Below are 17,473 nucleotides of genomic sequence, written 5' to 3' on the forward strand. Positions count from 1 at the left end.
CATTTGATGCTACATTGTAAACAGATCAATGTGTTACAGTCAGTGTTGGGCAAGTTTCTGTAAAAATGCAATATATTACATGTTACTAGTTACCCCTAATTTTTAAGTAGTATATTACGTTACAGTATTACTGTCTGCGTAGAGTAATAAATTACTTATTACACTACTTTTAGTTACTTAAAAAAGGCCAAATAATCTATATAGAACAGTTAAATAGCCGAGATCTTTTTAAATAAGTTAAATAAGGATCAAAGTCTGATATATTATGAGATAGGAGCATAAAGTTTGCAAGTCAAAACATCAAAACCTTTCATTTTCATTCACATATTGCGACTTTAACATGCTAAATGTAGTTGTAATTCACCAATGGGTTAGTGTTTATTTTGTAATGATGATAATTCAATTTAGATTTTACACATTTTGTCGTTAATTCTTGTTTCATTAGAGCCCCCCCACACACAAAAATGTACTTGTTTGACAACCAAAACAGACTTTAATGCATTTAAACTCAAACATGATTACATTTTGATTGGCATGTGAAATCTCATACACCTGTCCATTTTCTTACTGATATTGTAAGCAAAAATGTGTCTTCCAACAACAATGTCATAAATAACAATCACATTAATCTTCTTCTAGTACACCAGTGACTGAATGTGTTTTGACAGTGTATCAGCAGGGTCACCACGTCAGTTTCCGTGACAGAGCACCTGAGAAGTAAACAAATATGGATTTAGTAAAACATATTAGGCGGATGAAAAGAGAGAAAGGTGTGTAAAGTACCTGGGATGTCAGTCATCCTCCTTCGGTTTCGAGGCAGCGTGAAGTCCAGTCGTGGGGTGGACTCGGGTGTTTTCAGCACCTCCTCCAGCTTACGTTGCTCCTCACTTTCCTGGTGGATCAACAGATAGCAGGTTAACAAATCCAGCTTATCATTTTGTCCAGAATTGTACTTCACAGCAAGGGAGTATGAAATAAAACCTGTGAAGGAGCTTGTTGATGTTTCCTCCTGGCTGCGGGAGTGTTCGGGCCCGGACTCTCTGCTCCACTTTTCTGTCGTTCCCTCTCTCTCTGCAGGAGGATGGCCTGCCGTGTGGTCCTGTACTCCAGAGAGAAGTTACTGACGGTTCTGCAGAAGTCCTCCGCTTTGGTGTCTCTCACCATGGTTTTGGAGTAGCCAAGGAACAAGAGGAAAGAGTGGAACCTGGAGAAACAAAACAAGTTTTACTCACTGCAACGATAAGAAGGAAAACTTTTCCAGGAAAGGACGACAAGATGTATGCCTCAAACTTTCATTTAATCGAGAAGCACTTGTCAACTCAAATCAACAAAATGAAATAAACCATGCGCTCGCAGCACACCTGTTGATAACCCGGCGATGGACGGCTCTCAGGACCTTCAGCCTCTCCTCATATTCTTTCAAAATCTTCGGCAACCTGTGACGGAGCGAGCCGTCAGGGGCCAAGGCCTCATCTTCTCCTCCTCCTCGCCTCTTCTGCGCCTTTCCTCCTTTCTTCTCTGCCTTGTCCAAAATCTTGAGCTGCTCCCATGATGCTTTGCACTGGGCCTCTAGCTGGGAGAAGTTGGACTGGACGAGGGAGTAGTCGCACTGAAAAGACGAGATCGAGAAGGATGTTTTGACTTGTTTTGGCTACCCTGATGCCTAAAAAAATGAGCAAATATATCCAAATAATTATCCTTCAGACTCAGATGCAGTGCAGCATACACCCTTGAGAGACAAACACACACACACACACACACACACACACACACACACACACACACACACACAGGGGGAGCCACGCACCTTGCCAGCTTTAGTAACAGCAGTGATGTCAGAGTAGAGGTCAGACGACTGCGGGTAGAGCTGCATCAGTAGCACACAGACGTGATGCAGCAGGGGCTGGCGAGTGTGCGTGTCCCTCACCTGGGACAGCTTCCCCAGGTAACTCAGCTCAAAACCCCGGGCCTGGGCAAAAGAAAATGTACTGAGTCTCATCAATGCGCAAAAATGTATTGAAGAGGGATAATAAAAGCCAGGCTCTCACCTTGCATCCATTCAGAAAGTTACCGATCGCTAACACTGTTGCTAGAATACATCTGAAGGTCTGGCTCGCTGAGAGCTGCTCCATGGCCAACTTTAGATGGAAGAGAGGCTCTGCAATCTCCTGTTGAGAGGAGGGAAACAGTCAGAGGACAAGCCATCAAATCATCAATGTAGGCTATTACTTAGACGTGGATACAGCGGTGCAGCTCACAGACCACCATTATGAAAGAGGATTAAATTATTTTATCCCTTTTCAAGTTAGCCAGGTGCTAAACCAGAAGTTAGTCATCAGAAGTCAGAAGAGCTGCTTCATGGAAATGAATGAGGCTCAAGGTTTCTTGATAGGTCCGTGGCATGCGCCAGGCGAGCAATTCTCATTGGACTGAATAGGCGCCATCTTTGGCTTCACTATCTAGCTCTATTTGTGGCCGATGATGATAATGTATAATGCACGCAACAGGATGATTTCAGGATAGTGGTATGAAAATGCTTTTATACCATAATGTTACTAGCAAATATCAGCATAAGATGGTCAAAGCTTAAAGGCGTGTTTTAGCTTAAACATAAATTAACTACCTAACTACCTGTCACTTACCCTTTCTAAGGAGTCATAGTCCAGAGCGAAGGCCCACAGCTGAAGCCTGGAGTTCAGATGAGGGATTTCCCCCAAAGTGAGCAGGCAGAGCTCGGCTGAGGCCAGCGGGGAGTGGGGGTTCTGGGCCTTGGCCTCCTTGATCAAACCAAGCTCCTCTTCTGTTGGGATCAGCGCTTGAAGCCGCTGTTTGAGAAAGGAAATGTGGAAAGAGATGAACTCACACTGCCGAACCAGTTAGGACTTTCTGCTGTGTTTGTCCTCATCTGCATTGTGCCCATGTTTCATTTTACCATAACAAAGATAGCCTCTCCAACAAAAGCAAACTTTAGAGGTGAGGCAAATGCTGAAGCTCAAATTCTGGAGGACGCAACCTTTACTGTACCTGAACGTCCTCTCTGTCCAGCACACTGCTGTCCATGCTGTAGATAGCGGGAGGGAGGAGGCGGGGAGGGGGCAGGCTGCTCAGGGCGATGGTTATGATATTACTCCGCTTCATCGCCAACACTGACACTGATGGCTGCTTCTATGTAGGGATATAGAGAAGAACTTGAAGATACTAGGTATTTCTGTAAGCGCACTTTAGAGTCTACTGAAGAAGTAATAAAGACAAGATTTCTGCGGCATCTCTGAGGCATCCCCTGAGGCGTCTTACCTGCTTCCCAGAAACCACACTAAAAATGGTGCTACCGCCTTTAGATTCAAACAGGTACTCCAGTTTGTTTGTATCCAAATGGACTGGCTCGAGTCCGGCCCAAATAGTCTGTCTCCCAAAGCGGGTCATCCTCGGAAGGGGGCCTAAACTCTGCAGTTCCCTCCAGTGGAGCTTCAAGGTGCGACATTTGATGGTCGCACCTGTTTGGGAGGCTGAGGGCAAAGGTGGGACAGGTGGAGGAGGTGGAGGAAGAGGAGGGGGTGCCGGAGGGCCTTTGAGGCATGTTGATGATTCATTGGTTGAGCCGGTTCCCTCGTCCTCTGTGCTGTCTTCCTCGTCCCAGAGGTCTGAGAAATCCAAGGTGTTGAGGCAAAGACGAGCAGCCGGGTCTAGCAGTGAACTCCAGGATTGGTCGAAATCCCAGGTCAGGGGGTTATCCTTGGTTTGGTCCGACTCCTTCATTGGTCTTTCAGAGCTGTCCGTGACTCAAAAACAAGTTCTGTTGATGTTCAGTAGCATTACCTTGACAAACCAGGCTGTAAGTTCTTGAGAAAAACTGACTCCAAGAAGCACACTCCTCATATTAGATAAAACAAGACCTTCTTGGATCCAATCAGATTCGTTGCATATTTGCTTTCGTCCTTATGTTCCACACAGCAGCTGAACTTGTTCCCTTTGTCGCCTCTTGCTTCTGTGCAGTCAGACAAACTCTCACACACTGTGTATGTGCATCTGAATGTCTGTGGATGCTCAGCCTCACTTGCCGACCACAGGACAAGCACATAAATCGCGCAACCAAATCACAATCTTTCGAACCACCTCTGGGTGTTCTCGCGGCACCGTAACCTGCAATTGCCTTGGGTGTAGTGTTTGTCCTTCAAATCTAAAAATGACGAGTCGAGACTGACGCTTTGATGCCGAAGTCCATTGTTCTCCTGCGCCAGAAACCTGTGACCTCAGTCCAAGAGAAGGAATTCGTGTGAGTTCTGACGGCTTGTGTTTCGTCCTGCATCCAATTCTGATGAGAAAATCCAAGGAATGCCTTTCTGCTGTGCTTCCAGAGTATCTAAATGACGTGCGTCTGCAGCTCTGCCTTGACTTTCATCTCTCTCCCTCGGTTTCTCTCTCTGTAACTGACAGAGGGAGTTTTAGAGGAGAGAGAGGTACATTGGTCCGTTGGTGCATTAGTTTTGGTTTATTTGAGTTGCACCCTTTCCCTTAATTTTCTTATCAAGCCTGCATCTCCTGTTTGTATTGGTACTTGTGTATACACAAACCTCTCTATCTGCCACTGAAGATCTGTTACTTCCCTCCTCTTCTGCCTCCCCTTCTCCCCTGTGAGCGCATAAAAGAGCATGAATGACCTGCCTGCCTTTTTATTACATGTACGCAACAGACTTTTAGTGTGTATGCTGGCGACACACATGGAAGACGCATGCAAATCCTCATCCCACATTGTTTCTTCGTAAGGAATACGAGGAAACATTTGTCTGATGGACGAAAAATTATTTGCATCTTAGACTTCTTTAAAAAAAAGGAAGAAATATTCTTTAATAAAACATCAGGCTGCAGTTCAGTGAGTGTCAACGTGTCTGTTGAATCCAAGTCCAAAACAGCCAGTATACAGTTATGCTCACAGAGGTCATTTCCATGGTCGACATGCCGCCATAATGAGGATCCCTCCCTCGACCATTAGGTCTCCCCCTAATTACACTTTATCTCGTTCAGTGAGGCTCATGGGACGTTTAGGCCAAAGTGAGCTCGATTTGGAAAGCTTAAACTCTTTTGAACATTTATTTATCAACAGGGTTTCAAGCCTGCTGCAAAAGAGGATTTAGACAGTAAATGCTCTTTTGCAGAGGGCACACCTGGGAGTGGTCACGCAACTTCGACTTCAAATTCAAATTCGTACAACTGTAACAAGTGTTATTTGGAGTTTTTTTTATTTACTCACTAATGATAATCCATTAGTGTTCAGCTACATTAAGGGGAAGGTTGAACCGATGTGCAAGCTGTCCAGTATTTTGATTTTGAAACAGATTCCCCATGGGAGCAGATGTTTCCGGGTTATTCTCTTTGATGATTCTTGTGTGTGTCTGTGTGGTAATGATGGTGTATATAACCACTGAATAACCACCAAATGAACTTCAACTCTGTCTGGGCCTTGACTGTACAAGATAAAGATCAGGGCAAAGATTTCATGTAAGCACTTCCAGTTAGCTTTGAGAATATTAACGGTTTAACAGACTTGAATTTTTTATGACACAGTAGTTCTGCCTGTGAGTCAACAAGAAGTAAAATTTAAAATATGTGCTTTGAGCAACGTCTTGAATTGAGTTTAACCACTCAATACACACCTTTTTCTCTTCTTCAACTTAACGTCTCATTTTCCTGAAGGACAATTACATACCGGTGTACCACACAGCTCGGTACCACACATTCACTGCAACAATGCAGTGGCAGACGTGACCGGTGATGATACGTATGTAGGCTCCCTCTTTTGAACCTGATGATTGGTGGGTTCATAAAACCACTTTCAGATGAGGATCCAGTGGTGAGAACCAAGCGAGAGGTAGAAGAAGACTAAAAATAAGCTTTTCTGAAGGTGGGTTGTGCAAGTTTGGGTTACAACCTGTAACTGGAATTTAATTTTAATTGTGAATACCTGCATGCACCACTAAAGTACCACACCGATTAAGGTCCTGAAGTCTGGTCCTTCTTTATTACTCAATCTTGACTTTTGACTTCACTTTACTTGATATGGATGTAAATATGCTGACATTTTGGAGAATAAAGGACTGTGTATATTGAGCCTTTTTGTGTCTTAATCTATTATTTTGCCAAATAATATCAAAGAAAAACATAGTGTATGTTGCAAACAGTGACTAAGCTAAGTACATTTATGAAAAAACACAGATTAGTTAAAACTTAACGTTTACTGTTGCTACTCTATGTTTGTTTATGTTCAGTTTTCCATTTTTCTGTCGTCACAGCTCTGTTTAGCTCTTGGTTTAGGCAAAAGAAGCACTTGGTTATGGTCGGAAAGCATCATGGTTTGGCTTAAATTAGCCTACCTGTTTTGGTCGCCACAAATATGGCTGGGAATGTAACCAGGTCTCCTTAAAAAAACACCCAGTTTTGTTGCCACAAAAACAGGTGGAGATGATCCGCCTTACCATAAAAATAGCCAGCTATGGCTAAAAAAGGAGCAGAAAAAAAAGTACAAGTACTTAAAATTTGCAGGTATGTCATCCCTCCTGTTAAAAATAACTGAACCAGGGGTTGGAGCCTATCCCAGCTGACATTGGGCTATGGCAGGGTACAAGTTGGATAAGTCGCCAGTTCATCACATTGGTTGTGCCTGGCCTGAAACCTAGCTGTTGATTTTTTTAAACCAATTGATGTTATCACAGTTTCTTATTCACTTTTACCTAAGTAATATTCCATCACGATGTATTTACTTTAAATCAAATGCGACTTTTGAGAACTTTATACAACTTTCTTCAATGCTGCCTTTTATTTTGAAAGTCCCGACCGGAAGCCCCGCCTTCCGCGTCCCCGCGTTGTTTTGGGAACGCTCGCTCGGTGTCCCGGCGAGCGCGCGCCTCCCTGCCTGTAGCTGCCCGTCATCGCTCGTGCTGACATCACGCGGAGGATTTGCTACAATGTCAAACCCTCGGCAGCAGCGCGAGCTCATGGCTTCCCCGCGCCACGATGAGAAGCACCGCCGCGTCCTGCTGCTCATCCCCTGAACGCACCACCCCGCACACTCTTCATGGCTTCATCCCACGTCCGCGGACAGGATGCGTTTGAGGTAAAGCGGGTCACTCTGTTCTATTTTCTTATGGCTTAAAATCCAGACTTCTCTTCGCTTTCCGTGCGTGTGTGTGCGTGTGTGCGTGTGTGTGTGTGTGTCGTTAATTTGGCGTGTCTGACGTCATTAGGAGACACGGTTTCTGGACGGTGACGGCATGTTCTCCCCTCGCATCTTTATCTGAAAACTTAACATTGACTGTCGGAGGCTATTACGCAATGGGAGTGCGGGCAGCGCTGAGCAGATGTTACAGTGAGATGCTGTGATGACAAATCTCTGACAGCACGACCCCGCGACTTGATCGAGGCAGCATCATCTGGACCAACAAGACGAGTTTATTCACACAAACAAGTGGAATTATGCACCACTATCACTGGCACAGCTGCAGGGGAACTGGAGGGATATTAACCGAAATTATCAATGAAAAAAGTTTAATAACTTCAATTGTTGAGCATGAAAGGCTGATTTTTTTTTGCTCATTAAAAAAAAGAAGAAAGACACTGTTTTCTGACACTTCCTCTGTGGACCATTTTATTTGTCAAAACATTACTTTTTTATTTTCTTTATTTAAATCTAGACTTTCTGAGGAAGAATATTTTTTAAATCAGTGATGTATTAAATATATATATATATTAATGTATGGACTTTCTCGTTTGGCAAGGGGAGTTGTTTGCTATATATATGCATATATATATAAACAGTTTCAGAGCAAGTCGAAATATTTGACTTTTACTATATACAGATATATATGTTTATATATATATACACATATAAACATATATATATATACATATGTGTGTATATAGTAAACGCTACTACAGCAGTGTCTGCACTATATAGATAGATATATGTATATGTGTTTATATGTGTGTGTGTATATATATATATATATATATATATATATATATATATATATATACACCTATATACATATCTATATATAATAAAAGTCTAAAATTTCAAACTATTTCCCCCTATAAAGGGTTTATAATTTGTAAGCAATGACTGTATTTGTTTGTGAATATGCGTGATTATAGGCCTACTTCTTTGCCAGTGATAATATGTAACTACTTTACTTTACTCAAGTACTTTGCTTAAGTACAGTTTTGAGGTACTTGTACTTTACTTGAGTATTCCAGCAATTTACAATTCTAAAAAGACAGGGCTGTCAAGTGCCACTAAACATTCTCATTGATTCAGCTATTGATTTTTTAAACAATTGAGGATATAGCAAGTTCTTGTTTGCATGCAATTTATCTAACATGTCTAAATCTAATATCACAATATTTTTGACTTGATATTGTTATGGCGACAATCTGAGTATTGGTACTTTCACATACTATTAACACATTGAGATTTTTTGATAAATAATCATCAGTAATGTCATATAATGACTAGTAGTACAGTTTGGTAAGTTCAGAAAATGACATCACTTTATTATAATGCAGCTTTTCTGACCATGAAATAACAACGTTAATGCTATATCACCATATAACAACATCCAAAATCTAAGATGAATAGTCGCATATCATGATAATGATATCATATCAATATGTTCCTCAGCCCTAAGAGACACAATTGTTACTAAAACATTCATGTTATTCGTAAAAACAATAAACAAGCCTCCTTAACATCAATCCTTCTATGTCAAGTTAACAGTTAACGTTACTGAGCTACTTCCCCTGCGTGTGTCTGCGCCCCGGCAGGTCTATGTGAGCGTGTGAGCCAGGTCAGAGGTCATGCTGCGGAGGGAATCTGACTCCCACGGCCTCTTTTCCTCCGGAGAGACGTCTGACAATGACTGTGAGGTGAGGTCGTTTATTTATAACTGTGCTACCTGCGTACCACGGGGGAATGTGCATATGATAGAAAAAGCAGGCTTGGAATCACATTTTGTGATACAAAGTTGGATTTCACACAGCTGCACGTAGATATTATTTTTAACGATAGAGCGTCAATATTTTCTAGATTTGTCAAGAAGCAGAAAAAAAGGAGGAAATCTCCATCTTTGAGAGGCTGAAAACAGCGTTCTCTGCCATTTTTCTGAATGAGAAATTACTTCAGTGATAAAATGCTATTTCTGGCGATTGACTAATCGATTAGTTGACTAATCGTTGCAGATCTTGATACAGTACATCCACCTGGAACATCCGGTGGTCGGGACATAAACCACCTTTTCTTTTTTTAATTATAGCTCTGATGTTATTTACTTCTATGACTGAGTCACACGGATTTGTCAGCCCTCGTAACTTAACCATCCTCCACTTTCGAGCGATTTGAAAGGCGAGTGGGTGGGTAAAGGTTAAAATCTCACTGAGCCACTGACGGGGATGGAGGAAGACTTTAGCTTGTGATGTGCAGAGCTGCAACGACTATCCGATCGACTATTTCTGATTATCGATGAATCGCTTCAGTCGTTCTTGTCAAACATTTGCTGGCTCCTGCTTCTAAATGTAAGGATTTGCTGCTTTTATTTTATCATATGTGATAGTAAATGAAGATTCTTTGGGTTTCTGACTGTTCCTTGGACAAATAAAGCAATGTGAGGACGTCAATTTTGGCGCGGGGAATGAACAATTACTCATGAAAAATAACTGGCAGATTAATCGATCATGAACATAATTGTCAGCCAAAGGAATATCTCCATCTTCTTTCTCCACGATGCTGTTGCACATTATATAAGTTGGCGTCCATCCCTCCTCTCCTTTCAACTGACTTCGTTAATATGCTGCTGGCTGAAGATAAAAGGGACGAGAAGCTTCACACAAGTCAACAGATCACAGTTGTTTATCCTCTCTCTGTCTTTGTCTCGCTGTCTCAGATGGGGGCGAGTTGTGGAGAGGTGGATGTAGTGTGTCTGTGCGAGGCCGGTCCCTGTACACTTTATTCAGAAGCACACACGCCTACGCCGGTGAGTGCTCAGGCTTCCCACTTAAGTGTCTGTGGCCATCCATCGCTCAGAGTGTTTCTTCATCTGTAATCGTGCTCTAAATACATGCCTTTAACTTCCTGCTGACCTCGCTGTGTCCCTGCCGCTGTCTGCGTGTTCTTCACTGTATGTTCTGAAGGAGCTGTCCGTGGTGTCTATTAGTTATATTTAACGAACAATTAACGCTGTCTCTTCTCTCTCCGTCTGCTCAGGACACACTCCTGTGTGAACACTGTGGTAAAAACAGAGTAATGATAACCAGGTACTCCGAGGGATACGGCACAGAGGTAATGCGCGACATATGTGCGCGTGCAATTCAGAGTCTGAAGGTTTTTGTATGAGTATTGGCTTTTATTTTGGCAGGCAGCTGTGGTTCTGTAAGCCCATAACAAGGCTCCAGCATGAGAGGCATACATGAGTAATACCTGGGTTCATTAAATGCAGGCTCAAGCTGATGATATGTTTTGACACTGATATAATTTTCAGCAGCTCAAAATTTGAGCATAATGACTCTAAAAAAGTAAAACACTGGATGTTTCTGTAACTGTGTGAAATATGAAGCAACAGCCAGGAGACGATTAGCTTTGCTTAGAGTAAGCTAAGCCAAGAAAGAGCTTGTAATCTGCTGTAAAACCACAATGCAGCTGGTGTTGCAGATTTTTGGTAACATTTTATAATAACCGTCATCAATAAATGTTATATTTATAGTTAATTCAACTTAAATTAATAGTTATTTTACTGTTAACAAGCAATGAAATGCTTTATAAACCATCTATTAAGCAATTGTTTATTGTAAAGTTTCAAGTGATGTTTACAATACGTTGCGAATGTTTAAAAAAGACTGTGCAGTTCATCTATAAACATTATAAAGTTACAACTGATGTTTATAAACCTTTACAACTGCTTAATAAATGGTTATAAAGCATTTCATTGTATGTTAACAGTGAAATAACTATTAACTTAAGTTTAATTAACAATTAACTTACAATTTATTAATGATTGATGGCCAAAGTGTTACAATTTTTTTTTTAAACCCTCTGAATGAGCCAGGGTACTTGTTTCCTCTTCCAGTCTTTGTGCTAACTGAAGCTAAGCTAACCGTCTCCTGGGTGCAGCTAAAAAAAATTAAAGAGTTAGTATAATTGCCAAAATGTTAAATATCCCTTTGATCGTCTAAATTGTAATGGTAAAATTTATGCTTAACATTTGGCCTACATATCATTACATATACTGTATACATATATGTATATATATGAGACACAAACAGTCATTAAACCTTGCTGAAATAAAATACCATATATTAGAAAAAAGTATGATTTAACTTGATTAAAGAATAAGTCAATAAGACTACCTTTGATACTATAGATTTATAAACACATGTCGGTTAATAAGGCTGAATGTACAACCCTATTGTCACTAGTACACAATTACTGAATGAGTGACTGATCGAGAGTAACTTTCCTCCCTGTATCTACACAGTGCTCATCAGTTAGCGATACTTTGTGGATAATAGTAATTATAATTGAATGTGAGATACTAAGGACAACCAGGCAATGGAAAGCGACCACCACATTAGTTGTCTCTGAGCTCATTAGTCATGTGTAGAGGTGTCAGCTGAGTAATGCTCAGTAACAATGGCGGTCACAAAAAGTGACGCATGAAAACACTCACACAGAAAAATGCCATCATCAAGTGTTGTGTTTGGCTTTTACAAATAATGGCGGTCGATGATGATTCACTGGGGGTTTCATCCAGCAACTACAAAATAAAAGCCCCCGTTCAATAAATGTGGACGTTGGTGTGTATGAAAGGCTTTTACATTCTTCACAAAAAGAAAATATTGGTCGTACTTTTTTACAACAGAGTGAAGCAAGTTATATATTTGTCTTTTTAAAGTCTGTCTTTATGCTTTTGAATACATATCGTATATTTAATCTGTTTCCTTTCTCTGCAGGAGGAGTGCGTACTGTCCGACCCTCAGGGGGAGAGCGATGCAGACGCTGATATAGAGGACACAGACTGCAGGTTCGACGTGCACAAACACACAGCATTACACATGCATATCCACTGCAATTCTTGACCTTGTGCCTTTAACCCGATTGGCTCCAGACTCCAGGAGCCAGGTTCTCTCCAGCGAATCAGCTCGAGGAGGCGCAAGCGCCCGCGGGTAGCTCGGCAGGACACCACCGAGAGCGAAGACGACGGCGGGCGGAGCCACAGGTCACATCGCTGGAACCTCAGGCTCAGTCCTGACAGAGCACACAGCAGGACCATACTGGAGGTAAAAACACAGCGATGTAAAGGCTAATTAAATCCTGTACAACTGCTCACACGGGCACAACTTTAACACAACAGAGAGGCTTGAGAGGAGAGATGGAATGGACTTGTCAAACTCGTCTCATCTCTTTCCTATTTGTCCTCCAGGAGAGCATATCACAGGTCAGGCCACTGGTCATCTGCCGGCCAAACGTCGAGGGGCAAAAGAGTCCGGTGGAAGTGCCCCGAGGCTCCAGATGTCTCATGTCTCTGTGGCCGTCCTCCTTCCCCCTCCCTCTCATCCTCCTCCTCCTGCTGCCTCTCTCCCTCTCCCTCGTCATCGTCATCATGTCTTTCTTTCTCCCGTGGGCCAGAGCTTGACCCGGCGTTTCCTTTTCCAAGAGGATAGTGTCATTCCAAAAAATGTCCCAAAACTCCCACATTGTAGTGGATAGCACAAAGCCGCGACAAAAACATGGTGCTTTACGCAACATAGTCGACTAGCTTAAAGGGACAGTTCACCCAAGAGTCAGAAATGCACATTTTTCCTCTAACCTGTAGAGCTATTCATGTATCTAGATTGTTTTGATGTGAGTTGCTGAGTTTTGGGGATGTCTGCCCTCTCTACTACAGGTAAGAGGAAAAAATATGTACCATTTGTTTTTTGGTGAACTGTCCCTTTAAAGATTTTCAAATAGACCCTCCATATTTCAGAGTTATGTTATGTGTTTTCCTCCCAGAATATACTAAAACACATTGTGGAAAGATTACAAACAGCTTGACTTTTGAGGGGCCGGTATCCTTTTAGGCTCGATGAAAAACCAGAGAGGCGGCGGTTCGTGTTTCACCGCTCTCTGACCGTTTACATCCAGATTTCTGTTCAAGCTGAAAACAACATCAACTCGGAGCTTTGCTTTTGCCTCATACAATCTCACCTTCCGTCTCACTTTCTCACCCCCTCGTTGGTATAAATAGACCTCTCGTCTCGCTCCTTATTCTAACGAGCCACAGGAGTGATACGTGGGGGGGGGGAAGGTTTCAGGGCTGCGCAGGTACACTCAAAAAGGAAAAATAACAGGCTCAATAGGAAAAATGCGGAAAATAAAAAAGATGAAGCTGCTGAACTATGCAATTCTCCTGTTCCTACCACGGCTTCTTAACTGCTGTTTCCTATTTCCTTGGCACTGTCGTCACCTTCTTGGCCCTCGCCCTTTTCTCTCTAAGGAAAACACTTTTATGAATGCAGGGACTTCTAAAATAGAGCATGATCTAATTTTAAAAGCAATAGCAGGAGAGATCAGATACAGCGCCCATCGTGTATAATCCACAGCACATCTGTTGGTTTAATAAGGGTTACATGTATTATTTTACTTGTTGCAGATTGATTTAGAAACAGGTGGATCCTTCTTTTTTTTTCCCGGCTTCACTTGTGTATGTTTTTAGTAAAATAAGCCGACCTCGAGGTAGAACGAGCTTTAGTGAAACTTAATTATCTTAAAGCAATTTAAACACAGTTTAGACATTACTGTCATGTTTAATAATATTTATGTTGTTTTCTATTTATGAATTATTATTTAAGAAAAGAAGTAAGCTAGACAATCAGTCATGCTACTTGTTCCAATTGGAAATAATTGGAAAAAGCCATTGTGCTGTGGCTTTTCTGTACTATATGTTTGATGTTATGCTGTTTTTGTATGTTTTTAAAGGTTTTTTTCACACCACACTGAAGTTGCTTGCATCCTTGTAGAGAAATGTTGATTTCAAATCTTAGGTTGTTCTGTATGATATGGTGCCATATTGCTACCGCGGCAGAAAAACAAAAAAAGCGGATCGACATCACTTTAAAACGTGAAAGTTTATTGTTATATTGTTTATATAACAACTGTTATAGCAAGATTTTCACATTATTACATCAGACAAACATTATAATGAGAAACTCTACTTGTTTTACTATGTTTATCAATAACAATGTATTTTTCTTTGCTTATATAACGTCAAAATATGTTTTTATAACATTACAATATCTTTAAACATTTAACATTATAACAAGATGAATAGTATATTGTTATAACAAGAGTTGTTATTACGATATACTATTTATCTTGTTATAACATGAAACATTTCATGTTATAAAGTGCCAACTCATATTGGTATAACAATAAACTCTTGTTTTCATCTTTTATAATATTTATCTTTGATAATATAATATCAAAATATGCTTTATAACAATGCCAGTTGTTATAACGTGAAATGCTTTACGTCATCATGTTATAACATTACACATTCAATTTAAGAATATCAATAGTATATTGTAAAAAAAGTTTCTTGTTACGACATAATACGCTTGTATTTTGTATTATTGTGAAAATATCTTGCTATGATGGTAAAACACATTTTTACAACAATTTAACTTTTCACATTATAACGTGACACTGATCCATTTTCTTTTTCTGTTGTGGCACTAATATGCTTCCGTAGTATGAGTTATCTGATTAATGTTTAATAGCCTTTTTTCTCTTCCAGCCTGTTGTGTTGCCTGTCTTAAATCTTACATTGTATTTCCATGTGTATGTTCACCTCTGTGTTTCATGGGGCCATAGAAGTTCAATAAAACTAGATTGTATTTTGACAAAAAAGCTTCCTTTTTTGAATACAGCAGCAGTGAAAGAAATGGCATTTCTCAACATGTCGAACTACTCCCTGGAATTTTTCTATATGGGTTACATTTCAGAACATCAGTGTTCGTATGACTTTAAAAAAAAAACAGGAGTGAAGGCTTTGCTTCTTCTTCTTCTCCTGTTATGAAGAAGAAGAAATGCAGTAAGGCCTCGTGTCCCAGCAGTGTTTGCTGCTCTTGAGGAAAGGGCCTGGGGGGTGGAGGGGGGTGTGTGTGGGGGGGGGTCCCATAACGAGGTTAGCGCTCTTCACTCTCTCCTCCTCTCACTGCGTGCGTCGTCATGGTAACAATCAGCACTGCAGAGGAAACATACTTTTCATAAGTAGATTGTGAGCTGCTGCCCAGAGCGAAACGCTCACTGTACTCTGTGAACTCAGCAACATCTGCACATCTGTACACAAACATCTGTTTACTTTGGTAATGTTTTCGCTAAGTGGGACCTCGAGAAAAGTTTGTTTTCTGTCATTTATTTTTATGTCATTCTTAAATATCCAGTGGAGCTGTGCGGTGGCTGTATAAATCACAACTTTTCCCCTTGTAAAAGGCTTTCGTGAACACACACAGAAATCATTTAGTTCAGAACGTCTCGAAATGTAAAAATATTTGACTCAAGGTCTCAATTTATTTAAATGCATTCATCCTCGCTTTCTGCGTGGGGTTGAATAGCAATCTGACTCACTTGCCTTGTCTGCCTGTTTAAGCCTCCCTGTATTTATGTATGTATGTATGTATGTATGTACAGTGAGCATGTGTGTGTGTTTGTGTGATGCCTCACACGTGAATGGCTGTGAAAAGAGCACAGTCATTGTGTCCTCAGGTAGGAGTGTGTTTTGTTGCCCACCAGTTTCATTTCCAACTCACCCACTCACAGTGCTTCAACTTCAAAGCATTTCAATAGAAACTCGCCCTGTATTATTGATATTGATAAATCAAAGCGCTGTTATTAAACAGCATTTTGAAGGCAAGATCAAGATTTACCTCGAAGTTAACGGGACTAACTTGAATCTGTATTTGTTCCTTGAACAAGCAACTGCCCACCTAAAGCATATCCTGGTTATAAAACTATAAATTATGTCTTTATTCAGCAACTATGGCTATTTTTGTTGGTTGGAGGAGCAATCAACTAATCATGGCCATAGGTGAAATTAATAATGGGTCATCAACTACATTCAGCAACAGAAAAAAATTGCAATATGCATGGATGAGAGTGGCGATACAAGTTTGAACTTATAACTCAATTTACAGACATAACAGAAATTGTAATTGACACTGGGACAGATGCGATACTCCATACCAGTGACTGTATCAAATAGGGTCGGCGCTTCCAAGTCTGAAAATTTGAACCAATGTCAAAGTGCCATACTTACCAGGAAGGGTCACTGGGTGTATGTAAGCTTCCCACTTCCCACCTCATTTATTACCTCCGTAAACACTTACCTAATGAGTTTATGGTCTCAATCGCTAACTTCAAGTCCTCTTCAATACAGCACGATGTTCATTTTGTAAATTATGGTCCAGAACAGAACAGAACAATTTTTGGTTTCAGGTGATTATCGACAAATAAAACCATAATCATGAGTATTATATTTAATTTCTGCCAATAAGTGCTCCTAAATCCTACACACTGGACCTTTAAAGAAGGCAGCAAATTAGTAAGGATTTAAGAAGCAAACTGTTGTGGATTAACAACCCATGCAACCCAATCCACCTGCCATTTGAACAATGTGGTAACACAAGGAGACTGCATATCTGTGAAGGTCCATTGTCAGCTACTTGTGACAAGTGAAACTGCTCTTTAAAGTCAAGGTTACAATGCAAACCAGTCGTTTGCTTATCTGTCAGCACCAAAGGGGACAGGTGTAAATGGTGTTGTTTTGTTGCCCCCTTGGCCTCCTCCTTCCCCTCAAGCCTCTCAATCCTTGACCCAGATTCCGCTGTTTTGGACGTGAAGGAGCAATGTGACCCTCTTGGCATTTAATACTGATCCCACAGTCATATGGTCCAGAATAAAGATGCCAAGGCCCCTCGAGATGTCTTGGTTCACAGAGTTGGATGGGCAGAGGTCCAGCTGCCTCCAGGTCTAGAATATTCCCTTATTTATTCCTTGCTTGCAGTCTTTACAGTAGAAACATAAGAAGTGTAGAGGTGATCACTGCAGGGAAACACTGCAAAGTGGAATTATTTAAAAAAAAAAAAGATAAATTGCATGGCCTGTGTATGATATATGACAAAAAAGAAAACCCAAAACAGGAAAGGATAGGACACAAAACAATCTAACTGTGGAAAAGTAAAAAAAAACATCATATATTTAGCTCATCAACCCATGACGAACCTTTGTTGTGTCTTCGACAGCCGAAGCAGTCTGGAATTTCTATTACCCCGTGACATAGTACACTGAAAATAGCAGCTTGTTTGGTCATGGGTCGTCATACCACTGTGAATGTTTGAGACATTCACAAACAGTTGGAGGAGAGAGAGACAGGAGGAGCAACAGACAACACAG

General features: G+C 41.0%; 2 protein-coding genes across 3 annotated transcripts; one reads left to right on the plus strand and one right to left on the minus strand.

The window, feature by feature from the left end:
* Positions 1–584: 584 nt before the first annotated feature.
* LOC311251079 (FH1/FH2 domain-containing protein 1) lies at positions 585–3,983 on the minus strand. Its single transcript, XM_084343357.1, has 9 exons — positions 3,295–3,983; positions 3,025–3,165; positions 2,643–2,825; positions 2,049–2,168; positions 1,808–1,969; positions 1,362–1,609; positions 982–1,204; positions 784–892; positions 585–710 (listed from the first exon to the last, which is right to left on the minus strand). Exons 1-9 carry the CDS (start codon positions 3,754–3,756, stop codon positions 682–684), a joined length of 1,677 nt encoding a protein of 558 aa, XP_084199483.1. The 5' UTR covers positions 3,757–3,983; the 3' UTR covers positions 585–681.
* A 2,915-nt stretch (positions 3,984–6,898) lies between these two features.
* On the plus strand, positions 6,899–14,014 carry LOC311251092 (uncharacterized protein). 2 transcript variants are annotated; one of them, XM_084343375.1, is made up of 7 exons: positions 6,899–7,108; positions 8,815–8,916; positions 9,930–10,019; positions 10,250–10,324; positions 11,992–12,062; positions 12,147–12,318; positions 12,462–14,014. In XM_084343375.1, exons 2-7 carry the CDS (start codon positions 8,848–8,850, stop codon positions 12,672–12,674), a joined length of 690 nt encoding a protein of 229 aa, XP_084199501.1. In that variant the 5' UTR covers positions 6,899–7,108; positions 8,815–8,847; the 3' UTR covers positions 12,675–14,014. The 2 variants fall into 2 exon arrangements, with proteins under 2 accessions (XP_084199501.1, XP_084199502.1); XM_084343376.1 differs by lacking the exon at positions 9,930–10,019.
* Positions 14,015–17,473: the final 3,459 nt, after the last annotated feature.

The sequence above is a fragment of the Pagrus pagrus genome, assembly GCF_965226575.1.
Source record: "Pagrus pagrus genome assembly, chromosome: 22".
In the NCBI taxonomy this organism is placed as follows: Eukaryota; Metazoa; Chordata; class Actinopteri; order Spariformes; family Sparidae; genus Pagrus; species Pagrus pagrus.